Source organism: Cydia splendana, chromosome 3, assembly GCF_910591565.1.
Source record: "Cydia splendana chromosome 3, ilCydSple1.2, whole genome shotgun sequence".
Taxonomy (NCBI): domain Eukaryota; kingdom Metazoa; phylum Arthropoda; class Insecta; order Lepidoptera; family Tortricidae; genus Cydia; species Cydia splendana.
Window position 1 is genome coordinate 4,435,858 of NC_085962.1, and position 22,133 is coordinate 4,457,990.

Consider the following 22,133-nt stretch of genomic DNA (forward strand, 5'->3'; position numbering starts at 1 on the left):
TATCCAGTATGCTACCTGTGCATGAGCATGGGTGTGACGTTCACATGGCCCTCATCAACCCTCCTGCTGTTCAGCTCCGAGAACACCACGCTGCACCGCCTCATGACGGAGCCGAGCAGGCGCTGACCGGCAGCCTATCCTCCCAAATATTAATATCTTAGTTTTGTGCTGGAAGTCAGCTTGCTTCCCTTAGAACGTTGATATAAATACTTCATTCTGAGTCCTGTTTTTGGCCAATTTTGACACACAGTCCTTTCCCCAGTATGTTACCTGTGCGTGAGCATGGGCGTGACGTTCACCTGGCCCTCATCAACTCTCCTGCTGTTCAGCTCCGAGAACACCACGCTGCACCGCCCCATGACGGAGGCCGAGCAGGCGCTCTTCGGGAGCCTATCCTCCATCGGGGCCCTCGTGTCGACACCGGCTGCTGGGTTCTTGCTTGATGTGATTGGGAGGAAGTATTGTGCGACGCTTTTCTCTATTATGCATGTGGTGAGTTTAACGGCCCGTCCACGGCTTTGCGCGACCGGCGGCGGCGGCAACCATAGGTGGGGACGATAGGTCCTATCGCTGTGTCTTGCTCCCACCCACCTATACCTATAGTTGCCGCCGCTGCCAGTACCTAGCGCAATGTCGTGGACTCGTGGCCGAGCCGTAAGGCTTGTGGTATGAAAAGTAGCGGATTAGACAACTCATCAAAGGTACTAATAAATTAACAATAAAAACTTTTTACAAAAAAAAGCAAACCGACTTCAAAAAGGATGAAATAAAATATTATCCTTTTTGAAGTCTATGCGTTACCAACTGATATGTTTGAAGTCGGTGCCAAGCCAAATTTTGAAGCATACCATGATTTTGGTGCGATTCGATAAGGATGTACCTACGTTGGATTGCCTTACACGACGACAATGAACGTACTTTCTGTAGGTACAGTCGACGTTAAAAATATGTTTACACTTTTCGCCTTATTACAAAGGAGTAAGGTGCAAAAGTGTAAATATATCTTTGACGTCGATTGTATCTAAAGCGTCCAGACTATGCGCGTGAATCGCGGGCGAAGCCGCGAACGCGAGTGTGGAGTCGATTTGGCAGGTCTGCGTTCAGGACTCCACACTCGCGTTCGCAGCTTTGCGCCGCGATTCGCGCACGAGTGTGGAGGAGGCTTAAGAACACACCTCAGAACACACGATCAAACCTTCTTGGCGCAGTCTGTACCATGTTTGTCGGCACATTAGTGGAAATCCAATGCATTTTTTTTCGTCGTATTTTTTAAAGAGCATTTCTTATTAATGCTCGAACAGTCTATAGCACGCAAGTGTGAGATTGGGACTGAGTAATTTCCCGTCCCTTATCCAGAGGACTACATTTCAAAATATAAAACAATTTAAGAAATTTACCTTCTTGCCAAATTTCACCTAAAGCGGTTCAGTTGTTTAGCCTTGAAAAGGCGACAAAGAGGCAGACAAAATTACTTACACATTTGTAATAGTTATTAGTGCAGTTCTAATGGGATTTATAGCCATAAAGCTGATTATTTTGACTGGTATTGTTACTACTTGGCTTGGCACCGACTTCAAACATATCAGTTGGTAACGCATAGACTTCAAAAAGGATAATATTTTATTTCATCCTTTTTGAAGTCGGTTTGCTTTTTTTTGTAAAAAGTTTTTATTTTTCCATTTTTAGTTTTAACGCATTGTTAAGAGCGCGACGCTTGAATGAAAAACAACATCATGTTTATCACTAAATTCGTGTACCTATTACTTTAATAAATATGTATGTAATCAGGAATTTTCTCGAGTCCGTCTGGGAAATTATAATTCCTGTCACTACTACACTAAATCCATCCTCCGCCCCGCCACTGGCCCAATCCCTCAACGCCCCGATCACTCAACCTCACAGCGCATCAACCCCTGATCCAGGAACCCCTCGACCCTGAACCAGCAACCCTTCAACCGCCATTCCCCGACCCGTTAATCTCTGACCCCTTAACTCCTAACCCTAACCCCCGATCAGTAGCCTTACCAGCTTACCACGAGTTTGACATTGATATATTCGCTAGCATGTGTGTAACTTACTTCCTATGCATCTCGCTCGTACTAACCTTAGTGTGAGCGAGATGCATAAAAAGTTACATTTAGATGCATAAGACGTTAGCGAATATGTCAATGTCAAACTCGTGGTAAGGCTACAGTTGCAGTACATCAAATTGGTGGTTTTTGGAAGCAAATGCTCGAGTTACTTTAGAAAACCCCGAAATCACTTAACACGTGCCTTTGAAAATTGAGGAGTTCCCTCAATTCCTCATGGATTCCATCATCAGACCAGAACCAAAAATAATACGGAAACACCTTGGAGGTAACTTCGTCCAAACAAAAAAAGAATTACTCAAATCGGATCACAGGTGCCGGAGTAATCGGTGAACATACTTACATTTAAAGAAATCATCATCATTATCATCAAAATAATCATCATCATCAGGTCTACTTCATCAAATTAGTGGTTTTCGGGAGAAAATGCTCGAGTTGCTTAAGAAAACGCCCAAAACACCATGCATGTGCCTTTAAAAATTGAGGAGTTCCCTCAATTACTCATGGATCCCATCATCAGAACAGAACCAAATTAAAATGGGACCAACTCGGAGGTAGCTCCTTTCAAACAAAAAAAGAATTACTCAAATCGGACTACGGATGTCGGAGTAATCGGTGAACGTACATAGAAAAAAAAAAAAAAAAAAAAATAGCCACAACCGAATACAGAACCTCCTCCTTCTATGAAATTGAAGTCGGTTAAAAACAGAAATATCTCGATGTCCTACAACAATTAGATTGTGAAAATTATTTTTGATTGCGAACTGAACTGGAATATCTCTATTTGGAAAACTGTACTATTTACTAAGTTCCTTATCCTTCACAAAATACTGCAAATAAGAGACGTGAATGAAGTTTAGGGCCGAGATAATATTTATTGGTAGGCGGCATTAATGTTATCTAACACACCAGATGATTGTTAAATATTGTCGAACTGATAATAAAATGACGTTTAATAGTAGCAGAATAATTAAAACAAAGTAACTCTAATACAGGGAATCTGCATAATTGATTTTAGATGAAACAAAATATTTCTAATATAGATGTAATAGATTAAACGAGGATTAAAATTTATGAATAGTTAAAGACCGTCAAGGCCTCGAGATCACACATATATAGAGTTTGTGTGGAAAGAGAAGAGTCGTGGAATGTATGGGGCCCAATACATTCTACGACTCTTCTCTTTCCGAGCACACTCTAGACGTCCTTTTTAGCCTAAAATTCTATGCCGTGGCTTACCACTTAATTTAACTACTTACATAAACTTTTTCAAATTCATATTTTTTGACAGTTTAGTGGTAAAAGTGGACGCCATCGCCAGTAAAATGGTAGTTATATCTTAGTTTAACTAACCAGTAGGCAAGTGTTTTATGCTCAAGATGACCAGTTTATTCATACATTGACAATAACAATGCTCTTCCAGATCGCCTGGGTCATGATAATAGTCTCCAATCGCGTCGAGGTCCTCCTCACAGCAATCTTTATATCAGGAGTCGGTGGCGCTGCTTTCCTGGTCGTCCCTCTCTACGTCAGCGAATTCTGCCAAGAGTCCATCCGAGGCGGCATGACCTCTGGCTCCGTGATCTTCTATGCTGTAGGGATGATCGTATCCTACGCGTTGGGGGGATACGTGGATTATTATCCTATGGTTTATACTTGTCTGTGCATTGCCGTGGTTGGAGTTGTGCTGCTCAGTTTTCTGAAGGAATCTCCGATGTTTTTGATGAAGAGAGGCAGAGAGCAGGTACATTTTTTGATCTTTCTTTTTCTAGTTGTATTGCAACCAGTCGGTCTTTCATTGAGATTAGTTTTCAATCGCAAGATGTATACAATCCATACGTTGAAGATGTGAATACATACATTATTGGAATTAGCGAAATTAGGAATCAGATTGGAATTAGCAACCATCACACATATTATGGACAGTACAAACAAGATAGATTTACAATCGCAAACCCAGCAATTTATCTCAACTCCAAGTCAAAAGAATTCTTAATTATCTTGATTTCAGGAAGCTGCTAAGTCAATGGCGTTCTACAGAGCTACGAAGGTGTCTTCTAAGGTGGTGCAACAAGAACTAGAAACTATCCGTCGTATTCTGGATGCTGCTAAGTTGGATGAGACAGGTAAGGTAAACGTACGTGCTCGACATGCTAATGCCCAATAGATGACACCTTGCTGTCACCTCTATTGACAATGACTTAAGTTTCAAGATGACATGTACTGGGACCGCGTCGAGTACCAGTACGTTTACCTTGGGTAAATTGCCTATTTTATATTTAGAGCCGTAAGACAAACTACGATACCTATTGTACTTATGTAAGTGTCGTTCCAAATTATTAGAATTGACATCAATATCAAAATCAACGCCGATATTTAAGCAAGGCAAAATTTGTGAATCCTGATACTTTTTAATCAACCCTAATTATTCATGATTGCAGAGATTCCGGCAGAAGAACGAAAACTTAGGACTAGCGTTACAGCGAAGCCAATTCAGAAGGTTTCCACCTTCCAATTTATTAGTAAGTAACTAGAAAGAAAGAAATTAGTATGTAACTATTATACCACATGCAAATCTCACGGGTCTGCTAAAGGTGCCATAAAATCGCCTATAGTACATAGTTACAATAACTTCATATTAGGTAGGACTATTGGTTGCTTAATCTGCTAATTGTACAGTCGCCATCAGATATATCGGAGCGGCTAAGGCGCTCACAAATATCTGAAACGCCTTTATTGTCGGGGCGTTATAGTGCGTGTTTAGATATTGTGAACACCTTGGCCGCTCCGATATAACTGATGGCGACTGTACTAGCATGCAACAATCTAAAAACGACTACAAATCCATCTGTATCTGAGGAAATCTTTTATTAACAGGTACTAATACATTTTGGTAACTTGTTTATACATTTGCAGAGAAATCTTACCCAACCCGTCGCGCCCTCTTAGTCACGATGGTCCTTACCACGGCCTCAGTGTTCCAAGGCCTGGTGGTGGTGCAGGTGTACGCGGAGACTCTCTTCTCGAAGGCCATCCCCACCATGTCAGCTACCATCTCCAGCATCATATTCTCTATAATCACGCTGGTCTCGGGTTTGGTCGCTGCGTATTTGACGGACGTTGCTGGGAGGAAGGTATTAGTGAACTTATGTGATCAATTTTAATAACAAAACGTGAAACATATATAGAGGTATATTAAATATATTATAACGGGTCACTATCGTTAAGTCGAGGATCCTGCCGCCGCCGTCGCCCGCGCCGAACAGCTCGCGTCCTGGAGAGCTGCAGCCCGCAGTCTGACTTCGTTTTTTAGGGTTCCGTATCCAAAGGGTAAAACGGGACCCTATTACTAAGACTCCGCTGTCCGTCCGTCCGTCCGTCCGTTCGTCCGTCCGTCTGTCACCAGGCTGTATCTCGTGATCTGTGATAGCTAGACAGCTGAAATTTTCACAGATGATGTATTTCTGTTGCCGCTATAACAACAAATACTAATAAAAAACAGAATAAAATAAAGATTTAAGTGGGGCTCCCATACAACAAACGTGATTTTTGGCCGAAGTTATGCAACTCGGGCGGGGTCAGTACTTGGATGGGTGACTGTTTTTATAGATAATGGTACGGAACCCTTCCTGTGCGAGTCCGACTCGCACTTGCCCGGTCTTTTTTTTCCGAATATCATTATCAGGCCTTTAACATCTTGACATATGATTTATGCTGCGTCTGTAAGCGAGGTACAACGTATCTTTATGTTCTCTTCTTCTTCGCGCTTTCCAAATAAATTGCAAAATAATACGGTTTAGTACAAATTACCATTAGGCGTAGATACCTTTTTATGAAATAATCACTTTGCCTATTCGCAGCTTCTCATGCTATACTCCTCACTCGCCTCCGGCGTGTGCTGCGTGCTGCTCGGCTCTCAAATCCACATGAGCTGGGCCCCGCACGCCGTCACCGCCGTAATTATCTACACGTTCTGCGTGGCCTACTCGCTCGGATCTGGAACTATCCCGTTTGTGTTGAGCGCTGAGGTGTTCTTACCCGAGGTAAGAAAGAGATAGTCAAATACTCAGCCTCTCATGCTGTATTCCTCACTGACCTTGCGGGCGCAGCGTACTGCTGACTCTTAAATCCTCATGGCCTGTGCTCCGCACGCCATAATCGCCATTATTATGTGTGTTTCATAGAAAAATCAGCGCTGGAAGTCACCAGCAACATGCTGAGACGAGGCTATTTCATGTCACTTTTCTTTCTACGTTTATTTTTATTTTTATTAAGGTCCTTAATGACCTTAATGTGTTTTTCTGGTTGGGAAGACCGTCGTAGAGTAAGAACTCTGGTATTTGTATACGAACTCCGCTCAGACACAGTCAGATAGGAAGAGCTTCATTTTTTCTGTTCTACCGACCTTCTGTTAGTGGAGTATGTCTTCAAACGCAAAAGTTAAAAGCGACGAAAGAGCTCGTAGACGGTCTTCACTTATGGACGGTCTTCTCCACATTTCCCTTATTTCTATTCAATTTCTAAACTCTTCCAGGTGAAAGGCATTCTGTTCATGCTGGTGATCGAGTGGACCTGGCTGTGCAGCTTCATCATCCTCTTCATCTTCAGCCCGCTGGTGGCCACCATCGGCCTAGGCCAGATCTTCTACCTCTTCGCTGCTGTCTGCTTCGCCACTTCTGTCTTCACGTACTTCTTCTTGCCGGAGACGAAGGGGTTGCCGGTCGACATTATACAGACGCTGTTTGATAGGAAGCGAAATCGTCGTGCGTGAGATATTGAAATATTCGGCTCGATTCTGAAAATGAATTAGATTTCTACTAGACTTCAACAAGTTACGATACGGATAATTTAAAGATATTTGTAAGATAGATATGTCAAATTTGACGTTTCTGCGATTCTGGAGGTCCTCTTGAACGATTTCGACAAGTTATGACTTAGATATCCAAGTCACATCTAGTCGATATCTAATGTAGATCTAGTTCATCTCTAAATCGTCTCAAGATCTTGTGATCATCTCGAAATCTGAATAGGCCTGATTGATTTTTAATGTATTTTTATTGAATTTTCTAGAATCTAGGTATACCACCTATTTGGTCTAATTCAAATGCCAATGGTTTGCAAATCAGCATCAAAACATACGTGGGCCATACTGAAAGTTTCTGGATTCTGATATATGAGACGACTTATTTTTTGTGGCCAGTCCAGGAATTATCAGTATGCCCTAAGTACAACACGGAAACATGATGTGCAAGCAAGTTTCTATATGGACGTTGTAATTAAGTTGAATAAAATACTTAGATATTTCATGAATATGGAATGCGAATGAGGACAATAAACGAGAAAGAGAAAGAAAATAGGACTGTATCGGGTCCGGATATTATTAAAAGTGGATAAAAAGTTTATGCCTACTTATGAAAACGTATCTTCAGAAAACAAGCTGATTTACAAATTGCCAGCTATGCAGAAACACTTCAGCAAATCGCAGTCAAAACAGAACAATAAATAATTTCCAACCCTTACATAAACTCAACAATAAAAAATGAGACTAACGTGTCTACAACACGAAAATAAGGTGTTATGAAATGCAACCCCTGTATCGGGGGATTACTCAAAATTAGACTCTAATATCAAAGCAATAAGACCGTCTGTATTAGCATAGCAGACGTGCTCAACCCGCTCATAAAGGTGAGAAACGCAGATGAAAATCTGAATTTATATGTCCTTTTGGATTGGGATTCTAAGGGTGGCCATGCACTTCAGTCCCGCCGCACTTGCGGGATCAAAACGCGATCGTAATGGCGTGCGTACGTAGGGTGTCTGCTTTTACGTGCTTTGAGAGGTGGTTACGAGTATGTCTAGGTACTCTAGGTAGGTACTAGTGGGCTGTGTTCCCATTACTCAAGGAGAGCCATGAGTTAGGTAGATACAATTTTGCCCATCTGGGATTCAGGGCTATTTATGTGACAATGTAATATAATATAATGAAAAACATAAATTCCATTAAAATTTGTAGTTTTTTATGTTATTTCTACTCTGGATCACGAGCTCTTTCTATCCTAACAGGGATAGCAATTGTTCACAGAGAAATGAAACGAAGCACTGTCTCTATCGCACTAATAAGGAAGAGTTGATACCGGCGGACTCAACGGACAATAGCGTTTCGTTTCGTTTTCTGCAAAATTATTGATAGAAAACGCCAGTCGAAACTTAAATAATGTAGCTTCTGTCATTCTGATACATTTTTCTTTACGTTTGGCATTTACTGTCGATGTCGATGTACGATTGTCATTTTAGCTAGATATAGATATCGTTAGAGATCATTAAAGGCTGGGTGTATTGAGTCGAACTCTCGCTACGCTTTCGGAATGAATACCAGGTGAAAATAGGTAGCTACTCCGCCTTGTGAAGGATATGGAGTACCTTCACCAATCTTGGCACGTACCTTCGTATGTTCCTGGCGTTTTTATGTGTAGCGGTGTTTCAATGTCCTGATTTTTTGTTGGTGCGAGGTCCTTGAAAGAGTTTTTAAGTCCGCTTTCTTGCAGGTATTTATCGAAAAATGAGTATATCAGAGTTATAGAACGGAGAGAAAGTTAAAAAATAAAAACCGGACAAGTGCGAGTCGGACTCGCCCATCGAGGGTTCCGTACTTTTTAGTACCTATTTGTTGTTATAACGGCAACAGAAATACATCATCTGTGAAAATTTCAACTATCTACCTATCACGGTTCATGAGATACAGCCTGGTGACAGACAGACGGACGGACAGGCGGACAGCGGAGTCTTAGTAATAGGGTCCCGTTTTTACCCTTTAGGCACGGAACCCTAAAAACGAAGGGTGGAAAAGGTTGAATGAAACTGCCTGCCATCCTAGTCCCATAGTCTAATAAAACATGGTCTTCCATTCCCAGAGTGACACGGGGCTACGTCACAACAACATGGCCGCTATATATAGCGCTATCGCATATTATCATATAGCGCTGTCGCATGATGACGTAAGCCCGTGTCAGTTAGGTGACCTAGAAAAGACGGGAATGGAGTACCAGGCGGAGTATATTATTATACCATGCCTAGTCCGAACTTTTCAACCCAGAGGGGAAACTAGACCTTATTGGGAGCAGTCCGGTTTCTTCACGATGTTTTCCTTCACCGAAAACCGACTGGTAAATATCAAATGATTGTACATAAGTTCCGAAAAACTCACTCCGGATTAAAAGTCGCAACTGTCGCAAGCTCTTACCGCTAGGCTACCAGTGCCCTGTTTATCAAAAGCTTGTAACTTATTATACAAGTGGAAGTCCCTTTCTAACAAAAGCTGTCAAAAAGGGACTTCCACTTGTATTACAAGTTACAAGCTTTTAATAAACAGGGCACAGCGCTCTTTAATATCAGGAACAAATTATCGTAGCAATTTATTTGCACTTAACAGTTTGTACAGTAATCAGTTATGATTATGAAACACTTATTTAGCCGACCGACCACGCGATGCTTAATGATTTTTATTATTCTGCCATTATGTAGTAATAGTAAGTATAGTAACTATGTGAAATGATCGTTTGTCTTAGTTTTATGATGTTCGTTATGTAATCAGAATATGTGTGTAACATAATTATACTGCATATACCTATCGTTGACCGAGCGCGAGCGAAGAGAGAATAGGGTATTATACTGTATTTATAATAAATTATTTTACACCATGCATGAAATAAAGCACCAGATAATTATTAGAAAAACACAGATAGGAGTTATTTTTAAACACAAGTTCTATTTAATAAATCGAATAGAAATAAAAATAGCCACAACCGAATACAGAACCTCTTCCTTCTATGAAATTGAAGTCGGTTAAAAAGTAGGTGAGTTGACCGTGACGTCACGATGTAATGTTTCATATAAATTCCATATTAGCAAATCATTTGACAGTTCTAAAAAAGTAACTGATTTGGCTAGTAGGAAAATACCCTATACGAGTACTCTGCTTGGGATCAAAATGCTTTCGCATATATCTGGATGTTATCTACAGGTCGTATTTCCCAACCGATTTTCGTAACCAATTTTAATACATAATTTTATTGTGGATTCTCTTCTTGGATTTATTTCATAATGGCAGAGCTAAAGCGATGTATATAACTCATAGAACTACTAGTTGTATGAGTTATTGTTAAGATCGCAGACACTTCCAAATATTTAGCTCAAACTAAAAGTATGATTATTAACCTTTTGGCCGCCGGGCCTAGTCCGCAAATACGCTCACTCACACGCCGGAGCAAATTTTAAGTATGCTAATAAAAAGATTAGGGATTGCAAATAGTGATATCGATATTTACAATTTATGGTAAAAATCTTTTCAATTTAGCTTTGTTCTTATCCAGCTTTAATTTCTTTCCAAATTACCAAAATTAAACATATGTTATACCCCCTAAAATGTTTAAAATACAGGGATTTATCATAAAAAAACAACCACTAAACGATGTCGATTTAAGACGTAATATCGCCACATACTGTTTCTCTTGCCCCCGAGCAAAATATTTTTCACATCACCTAATCAGAAAATGGATTTTTCTTCCCTGCTAGGAGGGATCAAAGTGGCACTTTTCTGTTCAAGGACATTTCATTGCCAGTATAAAATATTAATATAATTAACTATGAACATCGTATGTACAGCCTGGCACAAAAGAGTAGAAATTAAAAAGTGGCAACACTGTAGTGTCAACACTGAGATTTTTTTACTTTCCTCGTAGTTGATGTGAATAGCAGTATGTGTCACACGGTATCAAAATTATTTCGTCTTGGGCGTTAACTCTTGAATCCCTCATTACGGTCAGGATTCAATGTACGCCCTTGACGGAAATATATCATTTTGATCCCTTGTAACACAAACTACTATACTTTAGCTATCATATGTACCTGGTACCCGTGATGATGACTGTACTATGAAGATAACAGCCTTGAGTTCTGTTCTGCACCGAACGCCCCAGTTTGTAACGATAGTGATCGTCGAAACTCGTTACTTTTATCTCAATTAATTTTAAGTAAACGTATTATTTAAGTTAAATTATCACGCCATTTGCACCAGCAGTTTATACTACGGTAATGTAGTGGCATGTGCACAATATTTTATCATTTTAAAGGTACAAGCTTTTATTTTATAACTACTATATACGAAGTTACATATGTCTTGGCTACCAAAAAGAATAGATAGTATGGAGGGGTCCTGTCATTGTAAATTTTGTAGTCACTGTAAATTTACTGCCATCTATCGACACACGACTAAAACTCAAAATGAAAACGTATAAAGTTATCAAAAAATGTATATAAGTATATGGATAAATGATTTTATTATTTTTATATCATTTTGATCCATGTTCATTCACTGATATCTATGTGTTAAAATTGTTAAATATGACACGGTGTCATCACGCCATCTAGCCGAGGATAGGCTAAAGGTGTGTGCGCCATCTATCCGAGAATGACTTTTACTTGAATTCCGAGGCACGTTTTTTCCTTACACTTTATTCGTCTTATACGAAGTTACATATGTCTTGGCTAACGAAGTTATATATATCTCTGCTACTATTAAGAACGGAATATTTGGGCGAATCAACTTTTTGACCGATATTTTTGAGTGACTCATGCGTTACTCAAAATGTCCTGGAGTTACCAAGAAATCGGGCTTCTAATATACATTATTTTTTGTTTATTAGGTTTAACAGTAGGGACCTTGTATGTTTTGACATACTTACAGCGTAAACTGAAACAGAAACGCCGTTTAAAAACGAAGTTTAAAAGTGGTGGGATAGATTTGTGTCGGTTAAAAATAACAGTTGATTCGCCCAGTTATTTACCATGTAAAGATTGTAAAGTTGATTCCGATATGGATTGTAATAATGAAACAAAACATCGTTAATCGAAGTATTTGTAATAAAAGTACCGTTATAAAGTACCTAAATTTAACCTGTTAGCCTAAAACCCTTGATGTAGGTACTATAGTACTAGCTTCTCCACGCGATTTTGTCTGCGTGTTTTGCTTCAATAAGTACTTAGTGTTTTAGTTTGAGCTAACTCTCAAGTGTGTACTCGCCTGTATGTCTCTCGAGCATTACGCAAGGCTATTATAAATCGGAGCAAGAACAGCTTCATTATCGGCCACATATCACCCCGGTGCGCTATTACACGCATTTATCTCACTGTCAAGCCTCGGCGACCCTAATTTAGTATCCATCTTAATCGGTTAAGGCTCCGTGACATTGTGTAACGTAACATACTCAAAAACAATGCGAATCAGGCCGCGAAGCCAACATGCCAATCGCTTATGCTCCGTAGCGATCAAAACGCAACTGTTACTGTCGCACTGATATGGAAGAGTGATAGAGAGACACAAAGCGCTTCGTTGTCGAAGCGATAGCGATTGTCACCTTGGCTAGGCCGTCAGGTAGTCTTAAAAAATAATAATGACCGGCAGGTATGCTTATCATATCAAAGTGCGCGGAAGTAAATAGTTTTAATGACGCAATAATTACAATGTAAATGACCATGTTAGTCGTAACTTGAAAGCAGTAACTTAAATATTCGCACCAAAGTAAATACAATAAATCTCTGTACACTTTACAAATACTCCTGATTCAAGAAACCTGTTAATACCTAGCAGATAATGAAGTTATTTATTACCAGACTATAATTAATAGCGGCCATTAAAAGTGGGAAAAGTAATAAAGCGGCAAAAGTGATATTTTATTGTGGACCTAATACCGCAGCCATAAAGTTTATTATCCTATAAAAAGGAGTGGTTTTTTATAACAACGATTTAATTGGAATGACCAAAATAAATAGGTACTTTAAGGGATTTAGTCTTAGAGTTGGTTGCACCAATCTGTTTGTCACCATTAAAGACTTGCTAAATTTTATTGTATGGAAAGTTTCATAGTAAACCACCGCGACGCGCCGGGTGACGTTGATCAGTCTGTCAAGTGCGGATGGTGCAACTGGCACTTAATTTAGTACCTACCTAATCTACCTATTTCAAACGCAAATAATACCTCAATTGCTTAGTTGAAAATGCTGCCGCGCTAAGCATAAGAGCAGTAACTGTTTTTGAAATTTCTTTCAATTGTGTCTAGAACATATCGTAGGCACTTGTAAGTACAAAGTATACAATTGAATGACATTTCAAAATGAGTTACTGCTCTTATGATTAGCGCGGCAGAATGTATTTAGCATTAATAAAACAAATAGTTTTTCTTAATAAATTGCTTAAGTAACATCAATTTCAAGGACATTGGGTGTTGACAACCCCTTAATTATAAATCTTGTTTTAATAGAATCACCGTCAGATATAATATATCGGAGCGGCGGAGGTGCTCGAAAATATCTGAACACGCACTCTAACGCTTTGACAATAGAGGCGTGTTCAGATATTTGTGAGCGCCTCGGCCGCTCTGATATATCTGATGTACAACTGTACATGTTTAAATAAGGGACATGTCCATGTCTATTTCGCGCTGGGGAACGCGGAAGCCTCAAATTACATCTCATTTTACTCCTAACCCGTTGTAAAGCTATTCTGTTCAACTCTGATCACTTGTCTGATAGATGGGAGACAAGACAGATTATAGATGCTTGTATTTGAATTTGTTTTTTTTTTAATTCAGGCAACTAGTGTCCCATACATAAATATCTTAAAACTAGCATACATATTATAAAAATATATTTTAAAACTAAACACTACAAATCACATTATGGCTGCGATGCATTACTCCTCAAACCTTTGTGCCAACCGTAAAGAGTTTTAACCACGAGGCTCACGGTGTCCTATTGTACCATAGATATCTGATGTACTTATTATAACTAACTAACTAATATGGCTCAGCGATCCAAAGAGGATCTTGGCCTCCGAAACGAGAGCACGCCACTTTTCCCAATCCTGCCCCGTTTCAATCGCCTTCGCCGTTTATTATGGTCGAAAAAATTTAAATTATTTCTAATCGGAATAGAGTGCATTTGTTTTTATTGGTATTCACTACGACGGGACATAATTTTATATTTACATATTTTAAGTTTTAACTTTACCGCCGACGTTTAAATAAATCATGAGTGAAAATCGTGAAAGTTTAAATCAGTGTTTTTTTGCATTTGTTTTGTTTCGTACATCTTTCAAAAAAAGCCAAATAAACTCTATTCCCTACAACATTACACTGGCTGGCTTTTTTTCTTGTATGACTGGGACTTAGGAGGGTATAATGCGGAGTCTAGGAGGTAGTCTGTGATGCAACGTGATCCTAGTGGTCGCTGATTATTGCGTAATTTCATACTGCGTTTATGCGAAAATGGAGATGCGTAAATTGTGTTGTAAGGTGGTACTGGTCAGGGATGTTGCGAACATCCGCATCCGCATCCGCAACCGCGGAACATCCGCATTATTTTCAACATCCGCATCTGCATCCGCATAAAATCGATGCGGAGCTTATGCGGATGCGGATGTCGACCAAGTTAGTACAACAACGTCTTAGCGGCGGCGTAAGTGCTAGGTAATTTCGTCATTTCCTATAACGAAATCGTCTAGATCCAGAAAAGTCGGCCAAGTTACTGTTTATTAAATGTAACGCACCTATATTATTGCTCAAATACTTAACGTTTCGTTTTTTTTAATAATAAAATACTAAAAATGTAATATTTGACGTTTTCTAAGTACCTATAATCTTGACATTCGCATCCGCGGAGGTGAGCCTTTAAATATCCGCATTCGCATCCGCGGATGTCAAAAAATCTGCATCCGCAACATCCCTGGTACTGGTGCTCGACGCGGTCCCAGTACATGTCATCTTGAACTTTAAGTCATTGTCAATAGAGGTGACAACAGGGTGTCATCTATTGGGCATTAGCATGTTAAGCACTGGTACCACCACCTTAAATGTAACTGCTTGTATGGAAAAAGTTATGGAGCCTAGAGTTTGGGTAAAAGAAATATAACATGCTAGGGCCCACTTGCACAATCCCACTAAGCCTTGGTTAAGCGGTTAAGCCGTTAACCCCGCGTCAATTTGTATTGGTAACCATGGTAACTCCGGGTTTAACCGGCTAACCCCGGGTAGTGGAATGGTGCAAGTGGCCCTAGAAGAATAGTTAAACAGAAGTTAAGTAGTTTTGAGCGGAAGTGAGGAAAAACGTGTAATACCATATCTTACAGTTTGTTCCTGGCTGTACACCGCGTTTGCAAGCGTCATTTTGTATGAGATTTTGAGTTTCCAAAACGTCCCGCTTGGCGCGCTCTTCAAAATCCCATACAAAAATAGACACAACACAAACGCGAACGCTCGTCACGCTATCTAATGAAATTTACACTAGGGATTCTGAATTGGGATCGACTAGGAGTCTTTGCTTTTATCAGTGGGGAGACACTCCTGACTTCGGGCAAACTCGGCTCCGTTCGGCTCAGCATTGCTCCGAGCAGTTATTGGGGTTGGCACAACTTGACGTCTCTTTGCGTGCACGACCACAGATAAGATGATTACTTGAATTTTGACAACCCTAAATAAAAAATACCTACCAACTAAAAATTATTGGGGTTGGCACAACTTGACGTCTCTTTGCGTGCACGACCACAGATAAGATGATTACTTGAATTTTGACAACCCTAAATAAAAAATACCTACCAACTAAAAATTGTAGGGTCCTTTCTGTACGGTAGTACTATTACCTACTTATTCTGTGCTTTTATGTAAGCGTCCCGGGCACGTGTCGTCTCGAACTCGATCGAACTCGGCTCGTTGTAAGTCATCCTTAAATGGCTAAGCCGCCTTTCGCAGTTATGTATACAGGATGATTCGGGAGACGTGAGCAGGGTCAATGATACGGAGTCAGTAAATAATGAACTAATGTATTAGTGTTAGTGAGATTAATATTTTTTTTAGTGTTGAAAACAAATAAAGCTATTTAGACATACTTCAGTCAAGTGTGACAATTTGCTCACGTGAACTTAGCCCGCTGAGCACTGAATTTGTTGTGTTATATTGAATTGTGTTTTTAGTTATTTTTAACACAAAAAAAGTAATCGATGTGCTTACTTAAAACTTAAAAATACTTAGTTACAAATGTTTAATGGCGCGTTTTAGACCTATTTTGGTGATTTTGTTCTATCGAACGAAAGTTTTCAGTTATCAGGTTTCGAATCGATGAATTTAAAGGGTCCACAGATTACAGTCGAGGACATAAATATGTATACATTTTTTCACCTCATTTCAATGGGTTTCAATGGGTACTGTACCAGTTCGTCGGACGATATCAGCCTGTCAGTTAAACGCAAAAGGTGACAGTTACAAACAACTGACAGGCTGATTTCGTCCGGCGAACTGGTAATCTGTGGGCCCCTTTACTAGAGAGACGCTTCATGACTGCTTTTTATATTTTTTGGCAACTGTATTATGATCTAACCCACTGCAGCTTAAGACGAAACAGGAGCTGAGTTTTAAATATTTTAGGTAAATATACCCGTCTCGCTAACGGAAGCGGCACCTAAAAGTAGTGCGATAAGGACAAGGCGAAAAATCCTGCGTAAAAATCTCAATAATCGAGGTTTCGTACTCCTCTGTTTCCTCCTCCAAAACTTTACCAATCGTAACCAAATTTGGAAATCTAAATGATTATGAAATTATCTGCGTCGGACCGTTTTGATTTTTTGGCTAATTGATATCAGTTTTGAATGCAACGCCTCTCATTGCGGCATAGTCAATTAGGCCATTTTGGCCATTTTTGAAGGGCTCTAAGCGCCTTAAAAAACAAAAATATCAAAAAAGCAAAACGGTCCGACACAGATATTGACAATATTAATCTGTGTTTAAAAAATCATTGCTCTAGCTTCAAAAACCACGGAGGAAAACGAGGAGTACGTTTTATGGAGAAATTACCACTCCCGTTGGCTCTTAAGTACAATGATTAATGGGCGGACGACGGATGCAATATACGTCAAAATCATGTTGTCTTATTTAAACCAATTTTAATTACGTATATCGTTTGACATGATTTTGACGTATATTGCATCCTTCGTCCTCCCATTAACAATGATGAGCATTTACTGTCGTAGGGTCGGCCCTGCTTACGTCTTCAGAATCACCCTGTATATAGCATATAGCTATGTAAGTATGTGGAGTAAAAGTTTCTTCCATAAAAAGGCAGTGTTGGAAAAACTTGTCCACACGTTGTTTTTGCGAATCTACAAATGGCGGTGAGCAATCCAGTCATGAACCCGAGCCGAAGCTTAACTAGAGAATACTAGAGATTAATCTATACATATAATAAAGCTGAAGAGGGTCGAAAGTCTGTACATTAGAAGATATTCGAAAAAAAATTGGCTGGGGATACTTAGAATCGATTACAGAACACGTTCCAATAGTTTTTAGAATTGTTGTCTGTTTGTCTGTTTATCTGTTTATCTGTTTAGACAAACAGATAAACAGAGAGAGTTTATTTGAACGCGCATCACGTGAAAACGGCTGAACGGATTTTGATGAAAACTTTACTAATCTGTCGAGAATATCCCCGGCCAGGTTATAGGCTATAAAAATTCAACCCCTAAAAGGGGGGATAGCCACAACACACGATTGACTTAAGTTTGCCCCTAAATCCTATGGCGCTACTTAGGAAGGAGGGGCAAACTTTTTCGCGCCTGTTGGGAGTAAAAGTAAAAATGTACAACTGTCTATCAAATTGCGTTTATTATATCGAAAAATTTTCGCGCTCGCTTCGCTCGCGTTTTCAATAACATTCTGAGATATGATAAAGGTGATATTCGGGTGGCAACTGCAGCAGCATTACGAGTACTTTGTTGCAACGTTACTGCTGCAGCACTGTAAATATTCGTGATAAAATGATGTGACTGATTTCCATACTAAAAGTAAGAGAGTGAGGGTACGTATGAACATCTCCATCGTAGGCATCCGATTTGACCTTACGCGGAGGCCCTTAAAGTCATGGAAAAAATCTTGCTTTCGGGCTTGCGGCCAGCCGATTTATTCGACATAGGTTACCGATTTTATAGCGAACTTTGCTCTCTTTCACGGCAGATTTGTTGGCCATGGCGAGTTGCTCCTTAGCCGCGATCCCCGTGAAAGCCGAAAACTAAAAGCATCCTATCAAGTAGCGCTTTCGAGTGAAGCCAAAGAGCGAGCAGTACAAGAGTCGTGATTACATGCGTAGATTCGATTTCAAGCTACTCTTTTGCAGTTCGGCGTGAGGTCTTAAGGATGACTCACGTTAGACCGGGCCGTGTCCAGACCGGAGCTTCCGACGCTTATTTTTCTATGAGATGACAGGCGATCACGTGACACTTTCCATAGAAAACGATGCGCCGGAAGCTCCGGTCCGGACACGGCCCGGTCTAACGTGAGTCATCCTTTATGCGAGGCCTTCTGCCTTACGGCAAAATTGATCTTCTGCCTTAATCACACTTGGGCGTGGATCCAAATCCAAGCTTTCCTCTTTCGCAGCTGGGCCTTCTGCCTTGCTCACATTTCGCCAATTCAATTCACTTGGTCAATTCCAAGCTCTGCTTTCTTGCATCTTTTCTGTATGAAAACAACCTCGCTGAGACCCTTAAATATCGAGCCCTATGCGAAGCTAGGCTGATAGAAAACTGTCCCATCCCTTCTCTGTATGAAATCCTGAACTCGCGCCTGGTTGGGACTAAAAGTAAAAATGTACAACGTCTATCAAATTGCGTTTTTTATATCGAAAAATTTTCGCACTCGCTTCGTTCGCATTTTCAATAACATTCTAGAGTATGATAAAGGTGATATTAGGGTGGCAACTGCAGCAGCATTACTCTGTTGCAACGTTACTGCTGCAGCACTGTCAATTTTGGTGATAAAATGATGTGACTGATTTCCGTGTATTTGATAGACTGTACGTCTATCAAATTGCTTTTTTATATCGAAAAATTTTAGCGCTCGCTTCGCTCGTGTTTTCAACAATATTCTAAGATATGATAAAGGTGATATTCGGGTGGCGACTGCAGCAGCATTACTCTGTTGCAACGTTACTGCTGCAGGACTGTCAATTTTCGTGATAAAATGATGTGACTGATTTCCATACTCAGCTGTATTGCGGCAATGAACGTCACTCAATTTACCAAAAAAAATCAATATAATCTTGATGACCCTAGGGAGAGGGGGCACCATGGTCTAGAAATGCTTAGTGCATCAAAATATCTTAATCCGGCACTGGTCGTTTGCGGAGTCAAACGATTTGGGACTCGCATTTTATACGCATTACCATGCCTTCCCGAAAAAAATCGAATCATTCGCGAAAGTCTCGAAACGCATTGAGGTTACAAGGGGCACGTGGTCTTCCCCAGGAGTCTGAAGAAGACCACGGTGAGTGGCGCTCTAGCCAGGCAGGCCGCTTCGCTTTCGCTCGCGCGCGTTTATTTACTGTATCGTCCGATATACACCTACTACTCTGTCGTTTAAATCACGTGTAAAATTTTAATAAGGGCGAAAAAAACTATTGATTTTGGAGTGTAGTTTTATTCAGTGGTACCTAACTGTAAAATATTTTATCTGGACTACAGTCCTCTAGCATATCCATCTGACAACTTTACTTCAAGTTCCGCCTCCAGGGTAGAGGGAAAGAAACAGAACAGACCGAATTCCACGCGGGCGGAGCCGCGGGCACAGCTAGTGTTGGAATATATAGACACAGAATAAGTAATAGTACTACCGTACAGAAAGGACACTTCCTACAAAACCGAAGTTTGACAGCGATTCAGGGTCGAATCATGATATCCCTTTCTAACTTATGGCACTATCCCTGTCTACTATTTAGGGTTGACAAAATTCAAGTCTTTATCTTATCCGTGGTCGTGCACGCAAAGGGACGTCAAGTTGTGTCAACCCTAATAATTGCTCGGAGCAATGCTGAGCCGAACGAAGCCGAGTTTATCCGAAGTCAGGAGTGTCTCCCCACTGATATGGATTAAACTCTATACTTTAACTAGGGATTAATGTTAAGAGGGATCGTAAATTCAGGAAATTAGACAGGAAATATGAGTCGGGACGCGCGAAAATCGTGACGGAAGATTTGGACATCACGCGGGTTATTATAACGTTTTATCTCAATTTCTTTGATAATAACATACCTACTTCTGTTTACAAACTTCCCCTGCTTGTCTTTCAACTCTTTCGAAAAACTTCTTTTTAGGGTTCCATACCCAAAGGGTAAAACGGGACCCTATTACTAAGACTCCGATGTCCGTCCGTCCGTCCGTCCGTATGTCACTAGGCTGTATCTCACGAATCGTGATAGCTAGACAGTTGAAATTTTCACAGATGATGTATTTCTGTTGCCGCTATAACAACAAATACTAAAAAGTACGGAACCCTCGGTGGGCGAGTCCGACTCGTACTTGTCCGGTTTTTTCTTCTTCTTTCTTTTCTAATTTTTGCTACCTCTGTACGGTAGTGTAAATTAAATTCGATAGCGTGACGAGCGCTCGCGTTTGCGTTATGCCTATTTTTGTATGGGATTTTGAACAGCGCGCCAAGCGGGTCGTTTTGGAAACTCAAAAACCCATACAAAATGACAAACGCAACCAACGCAACGCAAGCTCGTACGTCACATCACGCTATCGAACCAAATTTACACTTAAGGCCTACCGCGAACCACGTTCGACGTGTTGCCTCTCTGTCGCACTTGTAAATTTGTACGTAAGTGTGACAGGGAGGCAACACGTCGAAAGTGGTTCGCGGTAGGCCCTCTTGTTCAAATGTTCAATACATTGGTCTTTCCTGTTCCCATCGCAAATAGATTATCGCACAAATTGATGCTTCGATCGTTCTTAAGTGTGAGTTAAGGCTGGAGCCATTGAAAAGTGGAGCGTTTTTAATGTTAATTAGATTTTAAACCCCATTTCCTGAACACAAACACACAATTATAAAAATTAGGGATGTACTTACAGACTAGTCAGGTAAGCCGACTATCCGGCCTCATTTGTAGTCGGCGATTAGTCGACGACTAATCGGCAAAAATGGCCGATTAGACGGCACTTTATAAGTGACTGAAAAACAGGGCAAAAAGAAATAATCAGAAAATATTTCACCTATTTTACCCAAATTCCTATTTAGGGCACTTACGAAAACTTTTGTTTGAATTATTGACCGCTTGGTCGCTTTCTTGTCCGATTGTCCGGTTGTCGTATGAAATATAGCCTTAGGATTTTTTTATTTTTTTTCTTTTCCAGCGTTACTATTAATAATATGACGAATAGCGCGGCGAAAGGGGTAAAACGGTTGTTTTTAAGTACATTTGAACCGAACTTACACGAAACTAATGATCCGGCCGACTAGCCGACTAGTTGGCCAAATCAATAGTTGCCGTTGGTACATTAGGTACTAATAAAAATTAATAATTTCCCCACATCTGTTACTTTTTTTTCTTACTTTTGTATTTAAATATTGCTTAAATAAAAATATGATATTGATATTAAACGTATTAAAAAGGGCGACTACAGCATGTAGTCTAGTAAAAATAATTCTACGGGTAAAAAGATGTCATATGTTGCCTGTGACACCTTTTCACAAGGTTACACAACCTCACGAAGTTTGCGGGAGTCATTTGCTGAGATCGTTGCAATGAAATTAAAACCGTCACTAAAGATCGCAGTGGGAAGGGTCCCATTTGTAATGTTGAGGCCACAGCCATAACTTGAGCCTATGCTAATGCGCCCTGCACTGGGGCGTACAGTTACCCTTTCACATCCGTTCGTCGTCGGTCTACAACGCTGCCTCCAAGGCCAAAGCCTTAACGACGCGTCCTATGCTCGTATGATTTCTCTAACACCCCCATTAGCGATATTATCCGCTATTACCGCATAGGCCCATCGGGCTACAACGCCGCGCCGGCGGGCTACCACGATCCGGGCGCCCAGCTCCGTGTAATGCCATGTGAATTCTTTTGTAAGTAATTATCCTATTAGTCATAATCTGGACGTTTTTTAGCTTTAAATATATTATAAGATTTGAATTGAACTAAGGTTTACTCGGGTAATTCCGAAATTCG

General features: G+C 40.3%; 1 protein-coding gene across 1 annotated transcript; it reads left to right on the top strand.

The window, feature by feature from the left end:
* Positions 1-204: 204 nt before the first annotated feature.
* LOC134806651 (facilitated trehalose transporter Tret1-like) lies at positions 205-6,861 on the top strand. The gene is made up of 7 exons (XM_063779980.1): positions 205-492; positions 3,514-3,834; positions 4,102-4,216; positions 4,532-4,612; positions 5,007-5,224; positions 5,951-6,133; positions 6,625-6,861. The coding sequence occupies exons 1-7, from the start codon at positions 283-285 to the stop codon at positions 6,859-6,861; spliced, it is 1,365 nt and encodes a 454-aa protein (XP_063636050.1). The 5' UTR covers positions 205-282.
* The last annotated feature ends 15,272 nt before the right edge of the window (positions 6,862-22,133 follow it).

Bases quoted from the DNA above. Each gene is read 5' to 3' on its own strand.
- LOC134806651 (XM_063779980.1), top strand. From the start codon at position 283: ATGGGCGTGACGTTCACCTGGCCCTCATCAACTCTCCTGCTGTTCAGC. The intron at 493-3,513 runs GTGAGTTTAACG...ATGCTCTTCCAG, and splicing joins TTTTCTCTATTATGCATGTG to ATCGCCTGGGTCATGATAAT. The intron at 6,134-6,624 runs GTAAGAAAGAGA...AAACTCTTCCAG, and splicing joins CTGAGGTGTTCTTACCCGAG to GTGAAAGGCATTCTGTTCAT.